This window comes from Nycticebus coucang, chromosome 16 (assembly GCF_027406575.1).
Source record: "Nycticebus coucang isolate mNycCou1 chromosome 16, mNycCou1.pri, whole genome shotgun sequence".
Lineage (NCBI taxonomy): Eukaryota > Metazoa > Chordata > Mammalia > Primates > Lorisidae > Nycticebus > Nycticebus coucang.
In genome coordinates, this window is record NC_069795.1 from 80,116,677 (window position 1) to 80,143,426 (window position 26,750).

General features: G+C 41.3%; 1 protein-coding gene and 1 pseudogene across 6 annotated transcripts in view; one reads left to right on the forward strand and one right to left on the reverse strand.

Moving 5' to 3' along the window:
* Positions 1 to 26,750, forward strand: part of ATP13A4 (ATPase 13A4) — a 189,881-nt gene that overhangs the window by 117,272 nt on the left and 45,859 nt on the right. For all 6 annotated transcript variants that reach the window (XM_053564731.1, XM_053564732.1, XM_053564733.1 and 3 more), the window contains 9 exons: positions 2,306 to 2,440; positions 11,394 to 11,564; positions 12,362 to 12,519; positions 13,118 to 13,306; positions 15,206 to 15,267; positions 19,153 to 19,303; positions 23,240 to 23,326; positions 23,543 to 23,696; positions 24,786 to 24,897. In XM_053564731.1, the coding sequence (XP_053420706.1) occupies positions 2,306 to 2,440; positions 11,394 to 11,564; positions 12,362 to 12,519; positions 13,118 to 13,306; positions 15,206 to 15,267; positions 19,153 to 19,303; positions 23,240 to 23,326; positions 23,543 to 23,696; positions 24,786 to 24,897 (1,219 nt within the window). The remainder of the gene's footprint in view (positions 1 to 2,305; positions 2,441 to 11,393; positions 11,565 to 12,361; positions 12,520 to 13,117; positions 13,307 to 15,205; positions 15,268 to 19,152; positions 19,304 to 23,239; positions 23,327 to 23,542; positions 23,697 to 24,785; positions 24,898 to 26,750) is intronic.
* LOC128567544 (phosphofurin acidic cluster sorting protein 2-like) lies at positions 20,104 to 21,945 on the reverse strand (annotated as a pseudogene).

Genomic DNA, 26,750 nt, shown 5'->3' on the forward strand with positions numbered 1-26,750 from the left:
TGGATTCGTAAATCCCATTTCATTCAATGGTTATAGTTCTTTATCACTATGATTTGCTTTGATGCTAAAATTGTTATAGACTCAGGCAGGGAGGGCCCTTTGAGTTGCTTTTGATGTCTTTGTGATATGTCCCCAGCATTCTCTGAGCACTTTCCTACTTATAGCACAATAAGATGTTCTAGCTTATGTAATACTCTGCTTGGCCCAACCTTATAATCAGCCCTTTCTCTAAAGAACCCTGGTGTTTTATCAGGAGGAATGGAGTTAAGAGGCCAAAATTTAGGCACTGAAGGTACACATCATTATTGAATGTTTTATTACTCTAAAGACAACGTCAGAGACTATATGCATAAACAAACGAGCAAATATGTGTTGGTACATTTCTATATCCACACACATTTACATCTATAGCATTTTTCTCTTTCTCTGTCCAGTGCACTGGTATTTCCGATTCTAACCCAGTGTCATAGGCTTTAGTCTAGTTTTATCTCTTACTGATTTGTAACTTCCTTCATGAGAAAACTGGCTCTCATTAACCTCCAGGTATCTAGAGCAGAGCCTCTTATCCACGGGGGATCCCTTTCAAGACTCCTGGTAGGTGCTTGAAATCATGAGTAGTACTGAGCCTGATGGCATCAGTAAGAACATGTTTCCGTTCATGCCTTCTGCCCACTCCTTTCACGCCTTTTCCATTTTAACTAAGCACTTACATACTGTGTTAGTGACTTTTTCAGTTTGAGGTACAACAGCAGAACAAACATGAATTTCTTTTTCCTTCTTCATAATTTCACAAATAGATTTTTTGCTTAGTGTAGATCTCAGCAACCTCAGTATACAATTCTTTTCCTCTTTCTTCATTAAGTTGAGAACTTTCACCTTTTCACTTAAACAGCTTCTCTTTGACATATGTGAATTGTCAGCATCACTACTTGTGTGCTTTTGGGCCATTATTAAGTAAAATAAGGGCTGCTTGAAATGAGGACTTGTTACCATAACAATTGATATGAGAACCAAGATGGCTACTAAGTGAGTAACAAACAGGTAGCATTTTTTTCTTTTTTTACTTCCATAACCAGAGGGATAATTATCCAGAGGAATAATTCATGTCCTGGGTAGGAGAGAGCAGGACAGCACAATATTTCATCATGCTATTCAGAATAGTGCACAATAAAAAGCTTATGAATTGGCTCAGCACTCGTAGCACAGCGGTCAAAGCTCTAGCCATGTGCGCTGAGGATGACGGGTTTTAACCCAGCCCGGGCCAGCTAAACAATGACAACTGTAACAACAATAACAACAACATAGAGGGGCGTTGTGGTGGGTGCCTCAATGTCCCAGCTACTTGGGAGGCTGAGGCAAGAGAATCGCTTGGGCTCAGGGGTTTGAGGTTGTTGAGAGCTGTGATGCCATGGCACTTCCATACTTATTTCTGGACTTGTTCATTTAATATTTTCCAACCGTAGTTGTCTGCAAGTAATTGAAATTGAGGAAAGTAAAGCTGCAGATGGGGGACTACTATACTTATTTGTCTATAGTATCCTTTGTGCCTGAACGTAACTAATCTGCCATCATTGCTGAAACTCCTTCTGCTCCTCAACCCTGCTCCCCAACCCCTGTGCCCTGGCCCCTGCTCCCCAGGCCACTGCCACCATGGGGCCCCCTCCCAACCTGCTCAGGCTCTGACGCCCTGTACTAGGCCATGCAAATGTCTTTCCATCCTGAGCACATAGCTCATTCCAGCACCCCGCAGTGAGCTGGCAGCCCACCCCACCCAGCTAACTGCAGGCTGAGTTGTGCCTGTCCCGCTGAATCTATGATAGCTTTGGGACTCTACAAGGAAGGAAAGACATAAAGGCAGCCAATCAGGAAGGAAGGAAAGAACTTTAATTTCTACATGATGAGTAAGAATGAATAGACTTTCAAACATTTAACACACCACTTGTATTTTGCTTTTGTGTGAACTGTTAACATCCAGCATTTTTGTTAGACATTTATTTGCTATACATCTCTTTTTAAGGAACTCTATATATTAAGAATATTGATCTTTTGTCTGTAATGTAAATATCAAATACATTTTCTGAATTTGCCATTAGTTTTTTTCTTTACTTCTTTTTCTCTCACCCAAAAGTTTTTATATTACATGGTTTATATTTTTTCCCCCAGACTTTTAATCCATGTTGAGGAATGTCTTCCCTTAAAAAAACTGGGCTGGTTGCTTTTTCATTGATTTTCAACTTGAATAAATGTTGGACAGGTAATTTTTGTGGGAAAGAACCTGACTCAACCTGTCTCCTCACTCTTTCAGCTGGAGTCCAAGAACTGGAGTCACGCCTCCTGGTACCTGGAGATTTATTAATTTTGACAGGGAACAAAGTGCAAATGCCATGTGATGCCGTTCTGATCGATGGCAGCTGTGTGGTAGATGAAGGCATGCTGACAGGTGGGTTCTTTTTCCATAGCCTCAGCATCTCTGAGCTGAGCTGGACTCCACGCTACCATGGTCCCTGCTCCGCCTCCCACTGCAAAACATGAGGCTGTGGTAGGAACTTCTTATTTCCACAAATCCCAGTTCTGTTGGGGATGGATCTGAGAGTTGAAATTAAAGCTGCTTTCTATGTGCTAAGTTTGATACAGTCATAACTTTTTGAGTGTTTAGCATTTTCTTCTTGAACAAAAGATTATTACAACCCTCACATTTTACCATAAAAGATAGTAGAGATCATTAGATTTTTCAGAATTGTCTATGACTTTTATATTTAATATTTTTATATAAAGTGTCTTCAAATAAACTTGGAGAGTTTGAAAGCCTCTAATGACATCCTGAATCCCACAGTATTTCTCTCCATGTTCTTCTAGGCCTGTCCTGAAAATGTGATAAATTTCATGATGCAGCATTTGGTAAATCTGCTACTTCCAAAACACACATTGGGTATTGTGCATGAACCGTATTTCATTTTTTTTATTGTTTTGGGGATTCATTGAGGGCACAAGAAACTAGGTTACACTGATTACATTTGTTAACTGTATTTCATTTTTATTATTATTATTTTATTATTAAATCATAGCTGTATACATTAATGCAATCATGGGGCACCATACACTGGTTTGATAGACCGTTTGACACATTTTCATCACACTGGTTAACATAGCCTTCCTGGCATTTTCTTAGTTATTGTGTTAAGATATTTACATTCTACATTTACTAAGTTTCACATGTACCCTTGTAAGATGCGCTGCAGGTGTAATCCCACCAGTCACCCTCCCTCTGCCCACCTCCCCCCACTCTCCCCTCCCTTTCTCCCTTCCCCCTATTCTTAGGTTATAACCGGGTTATAGCTTTCACGTGAAAGCCAGAACTTAGTTTCATAGTAGGGCTGAGTACATTGGATACTTTTTCTTCCATTCTTGAGATACTTTACTAAGAAGAATATGTTCCAGCTCCATCCATGTAAACATGAAAGAGGTAAAGTCTCCATCTTTCTTTAAGGCTGCATAATATTCCATGGTGTACATATACCACAATTTATTAATCCATTCGTGGATCGATAGGCACTTGGGCTTTTTCCATGACTTAGCAATTATGAATTGGGCTGCAATAAACATTCTGGTACAAATATCTTTGTTATGATGTGATTTTTGGTCTTCTGGGTATATGCCTAGTAGAGGAATTACAGGATTGAATGGCAGATCTATTTTTAGATCTCTAAGTGTATTTTAGATCTCCAAACATCTTTCCAAAAGGAAGGTATTAATTTGCATTCCCATCGGCAGTGTAGAAGTGTTCCCTTTTCTCCACATCCACGCCAACATCTCTGGTCTTGGGATTTTGTGACATGGGCTAATCTTACTGGAGTTAGATGATATCTCAAAGTAGTTTTGATTTGCATTTCTCTAATGGATAAGGATGATGAGCATTTTTTCATGTGTCTGTAGGCCGTGTGCCTGTCTTCTTTAGAGAAGTTTCTCTTCAAGTCCCTTGCCCAGCCTGCGATGGGATCACTTCTTCTTTTCTTGCATATATGTTTGAGTTCTTTGTGGATTCTGGTTATTAAAACTTTGTTGGAGACATAACCTCCAAATATCTTCTCCCATTCTGAGGGCTGTCTGCTTGCTTTACTTACTGTGTTCTTGGCTGTGCAGAAGCATTTTAGTTTGATCAGGTCCCAGTAGTGTATTTTTGAAGCTGCTTCAATTGCCCAGGGGGTACTTCTCATAAAATACTCGCCCAGCCCGATTTCTTCAAGCGTTTTCCCTGCACTCTCTTCTAGTAGTTTTATAGTTTCATGTATTACGTTTAAATCTTTTATCCAGTGAGACTCTATCTTAGTTAATGGTGAAAGGTGTGGGTCCAGTTTCAGTCTTCTACAGGTTGCCAGCCAGTTCACCCAGCACTATTTGTTAAATAGGGAATCTTTTCACCACTTAATGTTTTTAATTGGCTTGTCAAAGATCAAATAACAGTAAGTAGTTGGATTCATCTCTTGGTTCTCTATTCTGTTCCAGACATCTACTTCTGTTTTTGTGCCAGTACCATGCTGTTTTGATCACTATCGATTTATAGTATAGTCTTAGGTCTGGTAGCGTGATTCCTCTTGCTTTGTTTTTATTTCTGAGTAATGTCTTGGCTATTCAAGGTTTTTTCTGATTCCATATAAAACAAAGTATTATTTTTTCAAGATCTTTGAAGTATGACAGTGGAGTTTTAATAGGGATTGCATTAAAATTGTGTATTGCTTTGGGTAGTATGGACATTTTAACAATGTTGATTCTTCCCAGCCATGAGCATGGTATGTTTTTCCATTTGCTAACGTTTTCAGCTATTTCTTTTCTTAGAGTTTCATAGTTCTCTTCATAGAGATCTTTTACATCCTTTATTAGATAAACTCCCAAATATTTCATCTTCTTTGGCACTACTGTGAATGGAATAGAGTCCTTAACTGTTTTTTCAGCTTGACTATTGTTGGTACATAAAGGCTACCAATTTATGAATGTTGATTTTTTTAACCTGAGGTGTTGCTGTATTCCTTGATCACTTCTAAGAGTTTTGTAGTAGAATCCCTGGTATTTTCCAAAGATACAATCATATCATCTGCAAAGAGCGAAAGTTTGATCTCTTCTGACCGTATATGGATACCCTTGATCACCTTTTCTTCCCTAATTGTGGTGGCTAAAACTTCCATTACAATGTTAAAGAGCAGTGGAGACAATGGGCAGCCTTGTCTGGTTCCTGATCTGGGTGGAAATGATTTCAATGTAACTCCATTCAATATGATATTGGCTGTGGGTTTGCTATAGATGGCCTCTATCAGTTTAAGAAATGTCTCTTCTATACCAATTTTCTTAAGTGTTCTGATCATGAAGGGATGCTGTATATTATCAAAAGCTTTTTTGGCATCAATTGAGAGAATCATATGGTCTTTGTTTTTTAATTTGTTTATGTGCTGAATTATACTTATAGATTTATGTATATTGAACCAGCCTTGAGACCCTGGGATAAAACTGACTTGGTCATGATGTATAATTTGTTTGATGTGTTGCTGGATTCTGTTTGTTAGGATCTTGTTGAATATTTTTGCATCTATATTCATTAGTGATATTGGTCTATAAATATCTTTTCTTGTTGGGTCTTTTCCTGGTTAGGGGATCAGGGTGATGTTTGCTTCATAGAACGTATTGGGTAGTCTTCCTTCTTTTTCTATATTTTGGAACAGGTTGAATAATATAGGTACTAATTCCTCTTTAAAGTTTGGTAGAATTCTGACGTGAAGCCATCTGATCCCGGGCTTTACTTTTTAGGGAGATTTTGTATGGTTGATGCTATTTCAGAACTTGATATGGACCTGTTCAACATTTTCACTTGATTCTGGCTAAGTCTTGGAAGGTGATGTGCTTGCAAGTATTGGTCAATTTCCTTCAGATTTTCATATTTCTGAGAATAGAGTTTCTTGTAATATTCATTAAGGATTTTTTGAATTTCTGAGGAGTCTGTTGTTATTTTGTCTTTGTCGTTTCTGATTGATGAGATTAGAGATTTTACTCTTTTTTTCCTGGTTAGGTTAGCCAAAGGTTTATCTATTTTATTGACCTTTTCAAAAAACTAACTTTTTGATTTATTGATCTGTTGTATAATTCTTTTGTTTTCAATTTCATTTAATTCTGCTCTAATTTTGGTTATTTCTTTTCTTCTACTGTGTTTGGGATTGGAATGTTCTTCCTTTTCCAGTTGCTTGAGATGTCCCATTAAGTTGTTAACTTCCTCTCTTTCCGTTCTCTTGAGGAAGGCTTGCAGTGCTATAAATTTCCCTCCTAGGACTGCCTTTGAGGTATCTCAGAGGTTCTGATAATTTGTGTCTTCATTGTTGTTTTATTTCAAAAATTTGGCAATTTCCTTCTTAATCTCATCTCTGACCCAGCTATCATTCGGCATAGGTTATTTAACTTCCATGTTTTTGTATGAGTATGCAGATTCCTGTTGTTACTGAGTTCAACTTTTATTCCATGGTGGTCTGAGAAGATGCAAGGAATAATTTCCATTCCTTTAAATTTACTGAGATTAGACTTGTGACCTAAGCTGTGATAGATTTTGGAGTATGTTCTGTGGACTGATGAGTAGTATGTGTATTCAGTTTTGTTGGGATGAAATGTTCTGTAGATGTCTGCTAAATCCAAATGTTGGATGGTTAGGTTTAAATCTAAGATTTCTTTGCTCAGCTTCTTGTTGGAGGATCGATCCAACACTGGCAAAGGATTGTTGAAATCTCCGACTATTATGGAGCTGGAGGAAATTAAGTTGCCCATGTCTTTCAGAGTTTCTTTTATAAATTGAGGATCATTCTTGTTGGGTGCATAAATATTCATAATTGAAATCTCATCATATTGAGTATTACCCTTAACAAATATGAAATGACCATTCTTATCCTTCCTTACTTTTGTTGGTTTAAAGCCTATTGCGTCCACAAATAAAATTGCAACACCTGCTTTTTTCTGATTACAATTTGCCTGAAATGTGGATGACTATCCTTTCACCCTGAGTCTATATTTATCTTTTAAGGTAAGATGTGACTCTTGTATGCAGCAAATATCTGGCTGGAGTTTTTGTATTCAGTCAGCTAACCTGTGCCTCTTTAGAGGACAGTTTAAGCCGTTCCCATTAATGGAGAATATTGATAAGTCTGGTATAATTTTGGGTATCGAGTTTTTCAAAAGTTCAGTGGACATTTTTAATCCTTTCACCAGTGTGGAAATTTGAGTTTGATCAAAAGTTTCTGAGTGAGTTTACTTTTGTGGTAGAGGATTGGGCTGGTTATTATGGAAGCTAGGTCTGAGAATATCCTGAAGAGCTGGTTTGGTTATGGGAAATTTCTTCAACATATGAATGTCATTGAAGTATTTAATTTCTCCATCATAAATGAAACTCAGTTTAGCTGGATACAGGATTCAGGGTTGAAAGTTATTTTGCTTTAGGAGATTAAAAGTTGATGATCACCCTCTTCTGGCTTGAAAGGTTTCAGCAGAGAGATCTGCAGTCATTCTAATATTCTTCCCTTTGTAGGTAATGGATTTCTTAGGTCTGGTTGCTTTCAGAATTTTCTCCTTCATATTAACTTTAGTGAAGTTAATTATGATATGCCTGGGGATATCTTGTTCAGACTGAATCGTGCTGGGTTCTGAAACTGTCTGCTATCTGAATTTCAGAATCTCTAGGCATGTCTGCAAAATTCTCTTTCATAATTTCATGGAGAAGGGCCTCTGTGCCTTGCGAGACCACTTTATCACTTTCAGGGATTCCAATGAGGCAGATATTAGCCTTCTTTGAATTATCCCAGAGCTCTCTGAGAGAATGATACATTTTTGCTCTCCATTTCTCTTCTTCTTTGAAGGTTTGGGAACGTTCAAAGGCTTTGTCTTCAATGTCAGAAATCCTTTCTTCTGCTTGCTGACTAACTCTGTTACTGAGGGATTCTACTGTATTTTTCAGATATTTGAGGGCTTCAAATTCTTACTTCAGTGCATCAAAATCGTTGGTGGTTTTGTCTTTAAATTTGTTAAATTCTTGAGACAACTTTTGAATTTCTCTTCGAATTTCTAATTCCGACTTTTGAATTGCTCCTTGAACTTCTAATCCCAAATTTTCCTCCACTTTATTAATCTTGTTTGCAATCCAAATTCTGAATTCGATTTCTGACAGTTCGGCTAGCTATTTATGAATGGGATCTTCAGTTACATATCTTTCCTTGGGGGGTTTGATCTATTCTGGTTATTCATGTTACCAGAGTTTTTCCGCTGATTCCGCCCCATGATTGTTTTATACCATTTGATTCTTCCCCTGGAGCTTTGTCGAGGACCCATACAGTGCCATGGCCTGAGAAACTGGAGACCTGTTTGGTGTGGTGGGGCTAAGTGGTTCTGTCTTGTTTTCAGCTGGTCACTGTTCAACCCTAGTGAAACAGTTACTCTGGGTTGAAGTCTCAGGGGGCCTGCATTTCCATCCCAGATCTGTTCCATGGTGGTTGCCACCTGAGTAGATGCCCAGCCTCCTCTGGTTGCCCAGGGAGACAGGGGGTATGGCTTCGGAATATCCAGGAGTGAGCCCTATTGTTGCCAAAAGACGGCTGTTGCTCTGCACCTCGGGGCACCATCCCTCCAGTGTGGTTCCCTTTCAGCCAACCGTTCTCTCCTCACTCCCATGCCACAGAGTCAGCACTGACCAGCTGCAGTTTAGGCCCTGTCCAAACCCCTTAAGAAATCACCCAAGAATCTGGACTCTTGGGGAGCAGGCCTCCAGACCTCAGAGTGAGATTGGAGGGGAGTGCTGGGAGCTCAGAATTGCAGGTAGAGAATATATACAGTTTTATACAGTTTTATGCCTGGCAGGAGAATGCCATGGCACCCTAGTAGGGGAGGTAGGTCCAGTTTTTAGAGGGTTTCTCCCGTGGAGTGTAGTTGGAGGAACTTTGAACTCTGCTCGTTTGTTTGTGGGGCACTCTGAGCCATTCTCATGGGGGAGGGGACTCCCATCCACTTGGTGATGGATTTTGTAACTTTTGTTTATGGCCTTGGGGTGTAGCTCGCCTCAGCAGGGTTGATGTGTGTTCTTCAACCTTCTCTCTTGGTGTAGCTCTAATCCACCAGGTTACTTGCTAAATTTCTGTCCTTTAACTCTCCTTCTGGACAGGAGCCTCTGTGGAAAGCTGGCTTCAGTCAGCCATCTTGTCTCCACCCTGTTATGTCAGGGTTCCGCCCTAACAATTGTGTCTGCTATGACCTGTGGAAACTGGTGGTGATTGACTGAAGAAATACAGAGTTAGAAGTGATGGTAAAAAAGACTAGAGACATAGAGTGGAATTAAAAGTGGGAGCTCAGGGGTCCATTGCCTATCATGAGATTCCAGCAATGGCCTGTATTTCATTTTTAAATAGCGTTCTGGAACTGGGAGTAACCTCAGAGGTCACCCTCTTCACAGGTGAGATCCAGAGAGCAGTGACTCGCTCAAGGCCACCGCCTTGATTTTTCAGTCACACAGCTTAATGGTGAGATGTTGTGCCAACATTTCTATAAGATGAAGAACCATAAAGTCTTTTTCAGAAATGAAATGGGAGGCTATGAATGCACAATTGGTGTACTGTGGTTCCCATATCGAATCCATTTTTCTTAGGCAGACAATAAAGGCATGAAATGGAGATGGGAACACACATTTCCCTACTATATGAACTTTTTAAAAAAGGTAAAATGTGGCAGATCATGGCAGGTCAGGTTCTTTTCTCCCAAGAATCCATTGATTCATAAAAGTCTATAATGTTGGGGCCTTTGGCATGCCAGGTATTGTTTTCCTAATCAAAACAGTCCCAGTGCCCCAGAGTACAGTTCTATTTTGTGCTGCCCACCCTGCAAAGACTAGTGGGAGGCTTTAAGCTTGCTACTCAGGACAGGCCATAGTTACCTTCACAGCTTCATTCAGCACCTTGTATTAGCTCTTCAGCCCAAGCAGGATGCCCCTACCACTGCTCTGACAAAGCTACCTGGTCCCCATTGTCAGATCCAGTGGATCCTGTAAGTTTCTCATCTTATTGTCCATTCTGTTGCATTTGACTATTCTGACCATCTCTCCTTCTGCAAGCTGTCCCCTCTCTAACCTTTTAAGATGACCCTCTCTCTCCAAGTTCCTTACCACTGACCACACCCATGCAGTCCCTTATGCCATTCCTATTCCTCCATCTCCCGAGTTGCTGCTACTGCTCAGTGCTCCGGCGTTGTCCTTGCCTCTTCTTAACCCAGACGTAGTCCCTATGAATCTTGTCTGTTTTCATGGCTTTAATTTTAGGCTAATAGGCTCTGACTAAATATCACAAGTGAAGCCTTTCACCTGAGCTCCAGATCCAACTCTCTCAGTACCTGCAAGGAATCTCAACTGCTTCAGCTCACAGTGGCAGAAGGGTGATTCTTTCTCTCCGCCTATAATCCCTCTGCTTATGAATAAAGCCACCCTCTGCTCACCTCCCAAGTCAGGAGCCTGGAAGCCATTTCAATCCCTCTATCTCTGTAACCTGCCAATATGACAATGTCTTCAAATTTCGTAGCTTCTTCCTTATTTCCTGAATCCAGCACTTCCTTTCTATTCCCACAGCCAGGGCCTAGTTCAGACTTCATCCCTTCCACCCGGGACTCTGGTCACTTCCCAGCTACATGTACAACCTCCAGCCTCACCAGACTGTAGTTTCACCCCCTCTACTGTGGCACCACCTCTACTGTGGCACACATAACACGTGTTTATGTGTGGCTCTCACACATAAATACAATTCACCTGTGCCAGTTTCAACTTGTTTGTCTTATCAGTGTTGCTGGGAGGGCTTCATTTGTTTCCATCTATGTGGATTTTACATTTCTAGATTTTTGTGTATTTCAGAACTTTAATGCAATGAGCCGTGTATTGCTCTCCTAATTAAAACATTTAAATATCTCCCCACACTTCTTCATCCACCAATGCCTTTAGAAAAATATTTAAATGTTTAAATATGGCACAATTGGAGCTGGCCATGCTTAGGCTCCTATGTAGCTCTCTCGGCCCTTGTCACCATGCCCTATGTTCTAGACTATACACCTTGCTGTTCCCTAAGTAGTTACTTCCAGTTACCTTAACATCCATGTTTGATTTACAATACTCAGTCTTTATAATACTGCATTATACCTATTTGTTTACATGTCTGTCTCCCCCTGTTAACTACAGACTTCTCAGAAACAAGAGCTATGTTTATCCTTGTATCCCCCCAAATCTAGGGTGTCTCTGCCACCTGGAAGGCTCGCAGCAAATGTCTGCTGTGTGATGAGTGAGTGTAGGCATGAGGCAAATGAGTGAAGGCTTTTACCCCACAAAATGAGGTGCTTATTTTCTGCAGGAGAGAGTATTCCAGTCACTAAAACACCATTACCCAAGGTGGATAGCTCTGTGCCCTGGAAAACACAGAGTGAAGCTGATTACAAACGCCACGTCCTCTTCTGTGGAACAGAGGTGATCCAGGCCAAGGCAGCGAGCTCTGGGATGGTGAGAGCAGTGGTGCTGCAGACAGGTTAGCACCAACCCCTTTGTGTTGCTAGTGTTAATAAAACCCTCCCATTCAGTTTGTTTAGTGCCTTAAATGTATTAGGTAAGGAGCAGCCTTTAGATAACAAATCAAATGTTTGTAAATTGATGTATTTTAAATGCCAATTGAACTATGGTATATGCAGTAAAAATGATAATATTGATGACAATAATTACTACTAATGTGCTTTTCAGTTAGTAAACAATACCACATATCAAACCAGCTGAGCAAAAATGGCAGCTGTCCCCACCTTATACTTCAATAGGCTGAGGCCACACAATGCAAGTGAACTTTTAAAAATAACATAGCTAGTAATCGACAGAGCTGGACCTAGAACTCATGTCTTCTAATTCCAAATCCCAAGTTTTTTCTAGGCAGGCAAGGCTAGAAACCACTGAAAGATACAAGAAACCTGAGTCCATTGGTATTTAGTTGGCCATTTAATTTCAATTCAATTGGTGTGTGTGTGTGTGTGCTCCTGAGTCATTTCTTTGAAATAAAGTTACATTTGGAAAAGTTGCGCTTTACTCTTCCTCTAGTTTCTATCTCTGGAATGCATTGAAATTGGAGGCAGGGGGAAGGAAGGCCAGAAAGAGTCCTGGGCTCAAGAAAGACTTTCCATTCTAGCACTTAGGTGTTTTTCCATTTATCTTTCAATTGCCTTTGGGTTTAAACACTGTTTAAATGTCACTAGAGGAAATCAAAGGCAATGCTGAGGCTTAGAAGAGCAGCCGCAGTAGGGTCTGTCACCCTGAGAGTGGGATGTCTGTTTGCTGTTTCAGGTTTCAACACTGCCAAGGGGGACCTCGTGAGATCCATTCTCTACCCCAAACCAATGAATTTTAAACTCTACAGGGATGCCATCAGGTTCCTCCTGTGCCTTGTGGGGACGGCCACCATCGGCATGATCTATACTCTGTGCGTCTTTGTACTCAGCAAGGTCAGCTGCCTTTGCTGTTTTGTTACCTGCGCACAGACCCTCATCCCTATGTAGTTCATACTCTGCATGTGGGTGTTCATCTAGGGCAGGATTTACAGCCTGGGAAACAAAGCCTAACGCCGAAACCTGCTTATAGCCTTCCAGTTCCCCAATATAGGCAACTGATCACTAAGTTCCACAATAACAATCAGATTTTGTAGGATAAAACAATTTGTGTATTGAGATATCAACATACCTCTATACTCTTCCTTGTGCTTTTCCCTAAACCATTTTTCCCATTTCAATCTGAGAATATATTTGTTTCTGTAAAGTAGTAGTTTTGTATCTATCAAATGAAGAATTTTAAATAAAATGGGATCCTCAAGGTTGGTAAGGGCATGGCAAACTGGTACATTATTCTCTGCTGATAGCAGTATGAATCATTACAAGCCTTTTTATTGCACTTTGGGAGTAATTATCGAAAGCTATAAACATGGTCATACCCTTTCACCTAATGATACTGTTTCTAGAAATTTAACCTAAACAAAAAGAAGAAAAAAAGTCACATGCTATCTATTACTGATTTATCTGTCATGGTTAAAGAATGACTATCTTCCAGGAACCTCTCGAGGAGGTGGTGAAGAAAGCCCTCGATGTCATCACAATCGCAGTTCCCCCTGCTCTGCCTGCTGCCCTGACCACGGGCATTATCTACGCCCAGAGGAGGCTGAAGAAGAAAGGCATCTTCTGTATTAGCCCCCAGAGGATCAATGTATGTGGACAATTAAACCTTGTCTGCTTTGACAAGGTACGTGTGCCTCATCCTCACTGTCACTGCCACCTTTGTCGTCACTGTCGTCGTGGACAGTGTTTTTATCCTCTCGCCAGGCAGGAAATGTAGAATGTGGACAGCTGGTTTCATGATTATCTCCGGCTGGCTGTGTGATCTGGGATACGTATCTCTCTTGGGCTCTCAGATTCTCAGGTTTAGAGGAGGGGGCATGGGTACCGAATAGAAGAATTGTGAAGTCCCTCCAACTTCAATATTCTATGAAAAACAATGAATGAATAAAGGATTTCCTCCCACTGCAGTCAAAACCCTCATACAAAGAACAAAATTTAAATCGTTAACTATGGTCACTGCTGTGTCCCTAATGCTATAAGTATTTCTTGGCATATAGTCCATGCTCAATAAATATTTATTGAATTAATGAGAGAATCAAAAAGGAAGAGTTTAGTAAACCCTGTTTTACTATGAGACTTGGCTCCAACCTTTACTACATTTTCCCATCTGTATTTTATTGCTTAAAATTACACTTTATTCATGGCCAGTTATTCCCGACCAGCTTCGTATTCCACCTTCTCTTGACAGTGGGAGTTTTAAGAGGAAAAGATAGAAGTGCCTTCATGGGCAGGTGAGCATTGGCAAAAGCTTCCACCAAGGACTCCTGTCACTCCTTGTCAAATCCTTGCAGGAAAGCAACACAGTGTATGGTTTTCATTAGAGCAGGACATTAGTAATGGGAGCGTATGTCTGTGGACCTTGAAAGTCTGATTAGAACATTTTTACTTATTCTTTAAGCAGCAGAAAGCCATGAAAGGTTTTGTTGTTGTTGCCTTAATCTCTTATCATGGTAAAATATACAGAACATAAAATTTACCATTTTAACCATTTTTAAGTGTAGTGTTAACTGACATTAAATACGTTCTCACGGTTCTGTGACCATCCCCATCATTCTTATTTTCCCCAGCTGAAACTGTACTCATTAAACAATGCATTGAAGGTTTTGATAGCAGAGAGTTAATGAGATCTGAGCTGTGTTTTATGATTATTGGAGTATCAGAAGGATCTATCAAGAGCAGAAAGTTAATATGGTTCTTGCCACCGTTTCAGTATTATTTTGTGATCAAACTAGCATCGTAAGAAAAGAGAGTCTGTTTAGGAGATCATATCCTTGGACTTGGAAAAAGAAACAGGAATGAGAAAGATAATTGTGAATTGAATTTGAATTAAAAAATGAGAAATAGCCATGAATAATTACCATTATTATTAGCTTTTACTATATACTAGATATTTAATTATATACCTAACATTATCTCATTTAATTCTCACAACAACTCTGTGAGATTCTGACCATGTTACAGATAAGGCCCGTGAAGATGAAGTCATTTTCCCAGGTCACACAGCTGGTGTTTGAACCATCCTGCCACAGCACTGAGAGAAATGCCAGCAAATGCTTTTACTAGATAGGTATCAAGTAGCAAACAATTGCGTTCGTCTTTTCACAAGGAATGCCCTGGAGGGAAATATTGGACTCCACTACTTCTTTCTGGTGATGACATATTCTAACTTCTGCTATAAAAACTGGGAAGCACTCATTTTATAACTCTTACAGGCTTACCCCGGCCTTTCCTTTCCATTCAGTCTACCATTACACCCTCAAAACAGTCTTCTGAAGTTGTGCAGAAGGCCCCGTTTTCTTCACCCTACCATGGAGGGCGTTAAAGCTCAAAGAAATTGTCTATTTGTCAGGTAATTGCTGTGAACTCATCAAAACTTCCACCAAGGACTCCTTGTCACATCTCCCCTTGATGTAATAGTCTTGATAATATGTTTGTGAAGTACATTTTCCTATTAAAACCGACCTTATTTGTCTTCGTGATGGAGTCTTCGCTGCAGAGGTAAACCAAGTATTTGTCTGTTTAGACAGGGACCTTAACGAGGGATGGCCTGGACCTCTGGGGAGTCTTGCCCTGTGACAGGAATGGGTGAGTGCCTTGGGGAAATGGCATTGCTGTTTCTTTTTCCAGAATTCCACATTTGCTCTTGAAACTATTAATGGAGACATTTTAGCATTGGCTTTGGTGGACAATGATTGCCAAAATATCTTCATTTAATTTCTCCTCTTCAATTCTTCCAGGACTCCTTAAAACATGTGTATTCCTCTGGCCCCCTACCTGTCCCAGGCTGGTCACAAATGCAGGAGGTAGTGGGGAAGTTTTGACACTGCATTCAAATCCTTGCTGAAATGCAATTTGCTGGCTGGGCACGAAGGCTCATGCCTGTAATCTTAGCACTCTGAGAGGCTGAGTTGGGTGGATTGCCTGAGCTCAGAATTTCAAGACCAGCCTGAGCAAGAGCAAGACCCCATCTCTAAAAAATAGCCATGTGCTATGGTGGGCACCTATAGTCCCAGGTACCAGGGAGGCTGAGGCAAGAGAATCTCTTTGAGCCCAAGAGTTTGAGGTTACTGTGAGCTATGATGCCAGAGCACTTTACTGAGGGTGATAAAGTGGGACTCTGTCTGAAAAAAAAAAAAAAAGGAAAGAAAGAAATGCAATTTCCTTTTAGCATATTCTTCGGAGGCCTGAAGTTGACCCCATTTAGGTAATTTAGACAAGACTAGGACACTGCCCTTCAGGGAGGAAGAATTCTTTTATGCAAGCTGAAACATTTTGATATGCTAGGAGGAAGGAGAACCCTGTACTGACTTTTGTACCTGGGATTTCAGGAAGAGAAACATTTGTGGAGTCATTTTTCTTGGTATTTTGATTCTGGGAACTCCACTTTCTGGCTGCTGTAAGCTCCTCTTCTCTAGCAAGAAAAGACTTCCTTTTGGTTATGTGCAGCTGGGCGTGAAGGTACATGTGAAACTTAGTAAACGTAGAATATAAATGTCTTAACACAATAACTAAGAAAATGCCAGGAAGGCTATGTTAACCAGTGTGATGAAAATATGTCAAATGGTCTTTAAAACCAGTGTATGGTGCCCCATGATGGCATTAATGTACACAGCTATGATTTAATAATAATAAAAAAATAAAAAATAAAAAAAAGAAAGATTTGTCTGTCTCTCTCCTGTGGCCCTCTTGTGGTCACGTCTGAATTTGTGTTTCTGCTTGCTTTTTCTCCCCTCTGCCCACCTCCAGTGTGATCAGAACATGAAAGGTGACATGTTGGACATTTATGTTTTGTTTGAAAATGCAAGTCTTTTTGTCTAATACTTCACACTCTAAATCACAAAGTGTTTTATTCATGAAAGGTTCCTCGTGGTCCTCTTGCAGTGTGAAAATGACATACAGTTTATCCATAAAATATTTTTAATAACGTTTGATTTTAATATCTTTTATGCAAGTCTCATTCCTAGCTTAAAAAGTAATCCTGGTACTTCTAACCACTTTACAGAGGAAGCCTTTTACAGTGTTAAACGTTTTAAAGTTCTTTAAATTTTTTCTGGAGAATGGATTTGAATATACTTCCCATCTCGTCGTTTGTTAGTATTTTTCTTTTTCTGCTTCTTGAAAATACGTATGCATTTATTCAAATGTGTGAGCGTCTTGAGAGCAATCTTCTTCTTACTTAAGCTTGTGCTCCTTATGCCACAGCACTGTACCAGGCACACAGCAGGTGCTCAGTAAATGTTTGCTCACCTAAAATGAGCTAAATTTGTTCTGTCTTTTGAATGTTCTACTTATTGAATTAACATCGTATTATTCATAAAACTTTGGAAATTTTATTTCTAAAAATGACTTGTTAAATTTAACTAAAAATAATTGATACAATACGTATTTAGATAACTTACTGATTAATTAGGCCTTGCTTTTCTTTCCTTTCCCCACTTCCTTTCTTCCATCCAAAAGATCAAAATTGACTTCAAATGATTAAAATGGCAATTTACACACCTTTTGAGTGCAGGACAGAGCTACAAGAAAGACTGTACTCAACAAATTCAAATATTGTGATTTGGTTGTTTGTACCGTCATAGTAACCTGTGGAATTAAAAAATATATTTTGAATAGTAAAAGAAAACTTAAAAAAGAATAGAAAATGTTATGAAACACTAATATATAAAAACAGCAATTTAAAAAAATTTTTTTAATTGATGTATTTAATTAGATGAGAGAAAAAAATAGAATTAATTCTAGGTAAGAAGTAAGCACCAGACTTATATATTTTTGTTCATTGTTATCTGATAATTTTGATCTTTTCCATAAAGGACCTGATTGTTGTGCTAGATACTTCAAAGGACCATCAAAGTCTATCAGAGATTGATAAATTAGAAATATTTGAATAAAAATATAAGGATAGGAATGGTAGAGAGCTGTATGTATTTGTTGAGCTACTCAGAGTCTGACTCAATACTCTGGAACTCTGAATTATGTACTTAGAACTACTGACTGATGATGATACATGTATCGTTGTAAAAATAAGATATTTCTTTTCTGATTTTTGCTTTTCTTTTCTGATCTGTGCTTGCATTTCTGCGGTAATGCTGGAAGTCTCTTCCTTTTAGATATTTTTGAAAATACATGGGGCGTGTTGTAAGCCACTAAGACAAGTTGCTTTTCTGGCACATAATAGTGCATGTAACCACCAGGGTCAATAATAAGCCCAAAGATTTTTCAACTCTTAGTGTTACGAAAGGAAGCTTGAATGCAAAATCCAGGAGGAAATGTGGCTGATTTATGAGTTAACATTGTGATGTGCTTTCTTTCAAAACAAAAGGCTGGCGCAACCTAAGTAAACTAAGAAATGCCATAGCCGTGTTATCAGGAATAATAGCCGGATTCTAGAGACCACATTTTAAGACAAACTTACAAAAACTTTTCTAAGAAAGAGTAATCAGGAAGGTTAGAGGCTTGATAAGTACATGTTGGAGGAACAGCTACAGGCTCCTCTGTATCCCAGAGAAGGGAGAATGAAGGGGCTATGGCAGAGCGGATCCCTACGTCTGCAAGAGGTTGATATGTGGAGAAGGAGGGGCAAGTTGATTCTGATTGGTTCCAAGAAGCAGATTTTGCCTCAATGTGGGAAAAACCTTCTCCATTCAAGGATCCTCCAAATAGGATGGGTTGCTTTGTGAACCAAATACTACAGGGTACAATGAAGAAGCAGCTGGTTATCAAGGTTGCAGAGGACATTCCTCTAGTGGGCCTGAGGCTGAATTCAATGGCTTCCAGTCTGAATTAGTGAAAGAACCCTGCATATGACACTGAGTTGTATTTTAACAGATTTTGGATGAAGCCACTTTCTACAGGAAATGATGAGAGTAACGGCTGCCACATGGACACTAGAGGCCAGGGTGGAAGGGGGAATGCAGGGTCCTTTTCAAAAATGTTTTAGTGTTTATTTCTTCACCATTACGCCTTGCAGATTTCCAGTAGCCAACTTATTTGTTCATTCATTCATGCATTTATTGACTGTCTACTGTGGGCCAAATATCACTTATATCAGGAGATAGATATGAAAGATGCAACCTTGTCCCAAAGGTTTGACTGAGGGAGATGAACATATATAACTACTCTGTTCTGTTCCACAGGATTGGAAAAAAAGTAGTAGTTGGGAAGGAAGAGGAGGAGCTTAGAAGTAAGGGTGATACTTCTAGTTCCTTTCATACTTCTGAATTAAATCAGTCAAAGAAGGGTGAAAAGAGGGGGAAAAAGAGCTTGAAAGTAGGTCACTGACCTTTCTCTTTCTCAGCAAACTTACCCAAGGAGGGTGGCTGGAAAAAACTGTATTAGTTTGGGGAGACTAGACAGTGGGTATACAATGGAACAAAGCATATTAAATTACTATTTAAAAAGATGTTCACCTCTAAGATGATCCATTTTTGCATGAAGGATTAGAACTAAAGGTCTTTCCCTCTTCTTTAGCTTCCAGGAAGTCTACAGTTTTGCCTCAGGCAAGGCTTTGCCCTGGGGCCCACTGTGTGCAGCCATGGCCAGCTGCCACTCTCTGATTCTTCTCGACGGGACCATCCAGGGAGACCCTCTGGACCTCAAAATGTTTGAAGCTACCACTTGGGTAAGTCTCTGCTGTGCAGAGAATCTAAGAAGCTTCTTTGATGCCATAGCAATGTAGGCTTTATCATAGCTGTTTGACAGTTACAGAACATGAGTTTTCCAATATGAAGAACATTTGTCAGTGAAGAGCAAACTAATCCAAGCCTGCTTGCCCCATCTGCACAATGAAGTTGATAAATTATTGTGAGGACTAACTGAGATGATCCATTAACAAAACCCTCAGTACTGTGCCTGGCACCTATTACGGGCTCAATAGTATTAATATAATCAGAATTATGATATAATTATCTACTCCCTGTATTGTTTTATAAGCGTTGTCTGATTTCAAAGTTTTCTATAACATGGGATGAGGAAACACTGCTGTCTCTAGGACCTAAGGAGAACTCATAGCCTTATCGTGAACCTTGAGTTTTGTATTCCTATTAATTTGGTATTGATTTTATTTCTAAGGCTAGAAACAACATAAAGGAAAATCATGAAAGAATTTGTTTTGAGACAGAGTCTCATTTTGTCACCCTCAGTAGCAAGATTTTTAAAAACATTTTAACATGTATTTAAAAGCATTAAAAATATCTGCTACTAAAAAACCTCCACTATGAGGCAGGAGTTTATTGGGAACTACGTGTGGGCAGTGCTGGGGGTGGCTCTCAGGCAGGCGGCTCTGATGCATAACTCAGGACACCCCCGCCAGGCCCTGGGCTTCTCGGCGTCTAACCACCAAGCTCTGTGGCCTGTGCCTGACCCAGGCTTCCTGAGGAAGCAGAGTCTTGGCTTTGGGAAGGACATGAAGGCAAGAAGCCCCCTGGCTTGTGGGGGCTGGGTGGCTCCGGAGACCAGAGCACATGCTGCCATCCTCAACTTGGCCTCTCAGCTGCCCGTGGGAACTTTCTGGTTAACAAGCAGAGTGGTCACTCCTCCCAGCAGGGAGCAGCCAGTTAGTTTCCAAGTTGTGAGCACATTCATACTTAAGACTGTTTGTCTTTGTGTTTTTAAGTATTTGTCTCTGTCGTAAACTGAAATGTTAGCAGAAATGTAGCTGGGCCCTCCAGGTGCAGTGGCTGCTGTGAGGCAGGACTTGGATCCTCTTGGTTGAAGGAGTTAGACAGTGGCCTTGGAGTGTCCCAAGGTGCAGATAGGGAAGTGCTTCCCATGGGAGGACAGCTGGGCGGCCAGCTGGAAGAACTTCTCATCACTGCACTCCACACCATCCAGGAGGACCAGCAGCATGTTCTGCTGCTGCCTGGCTGTGCGTATCAGACGGCTGATGTCCTCCATGCACTGACTTTTGGATTCCACGCCTTTGTCCTTCCTCTTCTTGGGCAGAAACATCATCATCTTGTTCTTCTCCTTGGTGACCGCGGTCATCGACATGGTGGGTGTGGCCGCAGCCTCGCCACTGCTGGGCAGCCTGCTGACCTGCAGAGACCGGAAGGTGTACTTGAACGTGCTTTTGGCGGCGGGCAGGTGCTTCTCGGCATCTCTCTTCCTGTCCGTGGGCTGTGCAGCCGTCCAGTAGTACACCTGCAGCCGTGTCAGCTCAGCGCCAACACCCTGGCTGGGGGAGGACAGGCCTCCACTCACAGATGCGGAGGAAGGTGGCGGTAGGGGAGCCTTCCTTGGCTGCAGGAGATGTGGATGGTGGGGAGGAGGATCGCACGCCAGAGCCAGATGGGGGCTGCATCATCCGAGTCTCCGGATGTGGCTGAGGACGGCTCCACAATTGGCTGGATGAGAATGGCGCTGCGGTAGTGCTGAGCCCCTGCCACCGCAGTTTTCGCGGGCGCGGGGGAATTGCAGTGGCAGCATCTCAGCATCCGAGAGACCACGGTGCTGAAGGCAGCCTGCACGCCGGCTGTAGAGCACCTGCAAACCACAGGGAGCGGTGCCTCTCAGGACGTGGACAGGAACCTCCCCTACCGGTCGGAGGTGTTTGCCAGGGCGACGTTCTCGGGAAGCTGGTCCTCAGAGGTCAGGATGTGTGTGGTTCGGCTGGCCATACACCGTCTTCCGGGGGGTTCTGCAGCTGGCTCCGAGACTCTGGGCAGCGCTCGCTGTCCAGGCTGTTGGCCCACTCACTCTGGGGCCGCGCGGTTGCAGCTCCTTTAGGGCTGTGCTGCCGCCCCGACGACCTGGGGAGGGGATGACCGGAGACTCTGTCTTGGTGATCCTCACACTGGGCGGCAGCTTCTCAGTGAACATGTCCAGGGTGGAGGCCTCTACCTCTGGGCTGCACTGATGGCTCCCGGGACACCTGTGCACCGAGGGCCACTGTGTCAGAGACGCGTGGTTTGGCCACTTGCCTGCCAGGGACCGGGTCTTCTCGGGCCTGTCAGCTGGGCTGGGGGGCTCCTTGTGGCTCCGGGTGCTGTGGATGACATAGCATGCCATGGTCACCATAGCACCATTGCATATGGTGTCCTCACAGCAACCTCAAACTCTTGGGCTCAGATGATGCTCTTGCCTCAGCCTCCGGAGTAGCTGGGACTATAGGCTGCCTGCCGCAAAGCCCAGCTATTTCTAGAGATGGGATCTTGCTCTTGCTTAGGCTGGTCTAGAACTCCTGAGCTTAAGCAATCCACCTGCCTCAGCCTTCCAGAGTGCAAGGCCTAGAGAAATGAGCCACATGCCTGGCCTCATTAAAGAATTTTTATTGAGACTCGGAGCTAGATTTAATTGTGAATGGTACAGTGCAAGGATCCGGCTCTTCCACTTTTCACCTGGGCTGTACTCTTGCCCACTGCTCAACCTGCTAAGTCAGTTGTCTCCCATGTTGGCACCTCGGCTCCCAGGACCATAAAAGGAGAGGATTGAATTAGACCAGGAGTGTTCACATAAAACAAAATGAGACCATAAAACCTGGAATCTTTTTAAAAAGGAAACATTATTCAGAAGTACCCTTTTGAAACTAAATACTCCAGCAAGAATGGCTCTTACTAAAAAGTCCCAAAATAACAGATACTGATGTGGATGTGGAGTGAAAGGAACTCCTATACACTGTTGCTGGGGCTGCAAACTAGTGCAACCTCTATGGAAAGCTCCTCAAGGAGCTAAAAGTAGACCTGCCATTTGATCCATCAATCCCACTACTGTGTATTTACCCAAAGGGGGGGGGGAAGACATTTTATAAAAACTAAATAGTTGGAGTTGCTCCAGTTGAAAGAAAAGGTGGGGCACAAAGGTGGGGAAGAGAGGGCACATAGCCCCAGATACTTAGTTCTAAGCCCGTCAGCATATAGTTCTAGGTCCCAGTGACACACTGTGAGCACCAGTAAGAAAGATAAGTGTTAGGGTTCCTTCCAGACCTCATAGAGCATTATTTCCTAGTAGTCTCATGTCACTTTGCCAATCTTCCATCCTTTCTAAGTTATTGATTCTGCATTTTTCAACCACTCAACAGGATGATTACAAAGCACTGTGTTATCTTTAGGTAAAAGGTTTCTTTGACTATAATTTCGGGTCATCATTATAGTAATTAATGAATATTAACTGTGTACATCACAGTCCCTGCCCTGCCTTGCCCTCAGAGTCATCAATCCAAATGAGGCGGGCAGGCAATAGCAGGAGCAGCCGTGGACTCCAGGAAAAGAAAGAAAGGTGCTTGCTTCACACTAAGTCCGGCTGTTCACCCGCCCCACTTTCAAGTTAAGCTCTTCAGAAATGGAGAATGAGCTTTTATACAGCACATTCCAACAGAGAAAACAGGATAAATTGCATGAATCTTTCAGAAGTGCCTGCCCTTCAAGTTTTGCAGCATTTCCAGGGTTTTATCTTTTTCTGGGGCAGAATAGGTCTGGTTCACGTCCCTCTAGTTGAGGAAAGAAACACAGGGGTACACTGAGGTGGTCTGGGGGTTTTCTCAAGGGGAGGGTTTAAGCTTAGCATCAGTAGTTGAACAATAACTACATCTCTACAACAAAATACCCCATTTGTGACACAGGAAATGGCTATTTCTGAGGACGATTTGCACCTCAAGGGAGTGCCGGCACACGCCATGGTTGTGAAGCCCGGCCACACAGCCAGCCAGGTAAGCCAAGCCTGCTGCTCCCCCACAACACTCAGGGTGGGTACTCTGCTCTGGACTATGGTTTGAAAGGTCACAGATATATCTTCTTTGACTTCCAGGTGTGAAAATTGGTGAGACTTTTCTCCTTTTCTGCTAAAAATCAGAATTACAGGAGGAGTAGTTAATTCTCGATAGCGAAGAGCTACGTTGACGTGTGCCTCTTCATTCCTCACCCAGGTGCCAGTGGAAGGGATCGCAATCCTGCATCAGTTCCCGTTCTCATCAGCACTGCAAAGGATGACAGTCATTGTCCAGGAGATGGGGGGTGATCGACTGGCATTCATGAAAGGTGCACCAGAGAGGGTGGCCAGCTTTTGCCAACCTGAGACAGGTCAGTAAACAGAATTTTATTACAATTGACAAATCTGTATTCTGGTAAATATGTCCCCAAACCACTTCCTCTATGAGTCCAATTGCCTGCTGGTCATCACAGTTGGGTGACTCATTGGCATTCCAAAGTCAATACCCACATCAAGCTTATCTTTCTCCCAATTTCCCATTTTGGTGAATGTTAACACCCCCACACCCCAATTAGGTGTTGTCCTCTGATCCTCCCTCTCCCTCCCGCCTGTGTCTTGTGAGTTGCTAGTCCACGGCCCTGTCATGGTCGGTGCAGGCCTTCACCATCCTTGATCATTTCATCAGCTGGTGAATCAGCCTCTGCCTCCAGTCTCTTTCACTCTGATTTAGCCTCTATACTGTGACCAGATTGGTTTTTCTATCACAACTATGTTGCCACTTTTTTGCTTTGATTCTTCCAGTTGCTTCCCTGTAGTTTCCAGTATAATCTCGAATTTCTTCAGGATTATCTATGAGGCTTTCATGACCCAACCTGCTCCTTTGAGCCAAACTAAACACCCAGGGCTTACTGTCTTCATGCCTCCATGCTTGAGTGCGTGATGTTTCCTCAGCCAAAAAGCTCTTCCTTCCTTCCTCTAATCTCCTCCCAGTCTAATGTGGGTACCAGTAAGTGCGTTTCACAGCATGCTGCAATTGCCTGGATCATTGCAATGATCTTATTCAACTGCATTGTTAGTCTACTGGCTGTTACTCAATTAGACAGAAATTCTTAGAGCTGAGCTGGCAGTTTAACCTCTTCCTAGCCCAGGTCTGGCACTTAGTAGATTCTCAGTAAATGTTTGTTGGTTGAACTGGAGAAAAAAGAATTCTACATTTTCCCTATCCTTTTTCTTTTTTTCAAATGCTTCCTTCTCATTTCAGTTTCATTGGACCCCAAGAGATCAACCCTTACAATGTAGTTATGTTTGGAACTGCTGCTTGTATGCACATCTTTGTAGAGGTGTGTTTTCTTGGGCAAGAGTTAGGTGTTTGTAAAAAACTGCTTTACCAGTACTGGCCATATAAATATTGGCCAGTACTAGTTTTGGCCAATACTAATCCTGTGTTACTTTCTAAACAGTACCAACTAGTTTTGTTAGTGAACTTCAGATTTACACGACACAGGGCTTTCGGGTCATAGCACTGGCCTACAAGAAGCTGGACAATGACTCCCACACCACTGCCTGGACAAGGTAAGTGGGAAAGCATTTTGACAAAGCAAAATGGTTTGGTGGAAAAACTCACCAGAATGGGATGAGATTCAAGGCTTATGGGTGGTAGATACAGCGACATAGCTTGCTAAAAATTTATTTGTGTACATAAAATATCCTTAACATCGGTAAACAGGAATATAGTCATTCCTGCCATTCCTAAATCACAAAGCTAATGTGACTGAGAGATTTTTATAAGAAATAAATACATAAAATACAAAATATGATGTCATTTTACAGCTTTGTGAAAACAGACATAGGAATATAATCAGTGTTTCAGAGTTTGAAATTGAGGTCATGACCCCACTTCTTTTTTTTTAAATTCAGTTGGTGGATTAGTGGGAAGTTATGAAACATAACATTTGCCTGAAAAAATATCTTGGTAGGAAATACACAGCTTAATGAAACAAATAAATAAATCTTAGATTATTTAATCTAGGTCAGCGGTTCTCAACCTGTGGGTTGTAACAATGAAAATACATCGTGGCATTAGGAAGGTGAGAACCACTGATCTAGGTAATGTTTGCAGAAAAAAGAAAAACTATAGAGAAAGTTTTAGTGTGTGTAGATTAAAATAGACATGTCAGTAGCTGAAATAGACTGCGGGATTTAGGAGTTCAACTTCATTTTCTCTGTGTGTTTTTTATAATTTTCCACTGTTTTTAGGCTGCCATCTTTATTTTCCCTTCAATGCCATTTCTAGTACTCTGTGTCAGCCACTGCTGTTTACACTGCTGTGGAGATAATCAAGGCTTATTTTCCCATTTAGGATTTTAAATATGGAAGTTCTAATGTATTTGCTTTCAACTTTATCGACTAAAATGTTCTCTTGTTGTAACTGCATTTTAGAACTCTTCTTTTAACATAGTAAAATAAAATTCATACATGGTATGTAATATTATCTGCACATATTCCTTGTCAAAATGAACATAATGCCTATTATATAGTAAAAATAAAAAAATAGGGTACCACAGAAGGTAATAGTTTAGTAATTGCTCAGCTGATGCCACTAAAAGAAAATGAAGGAATACGTTACTTGTGACTGTGTATAGAATCATTGAGGATGCAGTAGCTACAAAGGTAGGCTGATACAGGTGTGAAGTCTCAAACACCGCAGTCTTGCTGTCAGGGAGGTCATCGTGAAATGGTTAACAACAACTCCTGGTAAAAGTCTGAAGAAAATAGAATAATTTCTTCTCAACTTACATAGTATAAATAGTTATGTTATTGCAAAATTAAATAGAATATTACAAGTGTGAAAATGCTTTGTTTTTGTACGTGCAACAGGACCAAGACAAGTATAATAAATAATTTTATAATTGTTTAATATATGGTGACATTATATATAGCTTTATAATATAGTATATTATGTAATTATAATGATTGTATAAGATAAATGGTATAAGCCTAAAATGACTTTGGAAAATATCCCTGTTTTTTAGCATTCCTAATGTCCAAGAAAATATTCAAAGGTATGAGGAATGGAGGATAAGTCTTCATTTTTATTAGTCGTTACAGAAAATCTTGCTCAGATGCCACAACATCTCTGCTGAGAATGCCTGATGTGACCCTCTGACTTCACGAATGGGCAAAGTGAGGTCCATGAGGGGAAGTGGCTCATTGTGTGAGATTCTTGGACTTACTGGGCCACCTCCCCAGGGTCAGCTGAATGTACTCCCTGCAACTTTGGCTATTACAACTCTGGATGTTTGTTGTAATTTGATCAACCCATTTCAGAGTCACTCAAAACAGAAAACTAAAAGCGAACTTTGAGATTTGATGTCACAGTTTGAAGAAGAGGAGATTTGTGTTCAAGGAAGAGATGGAGCAGGATT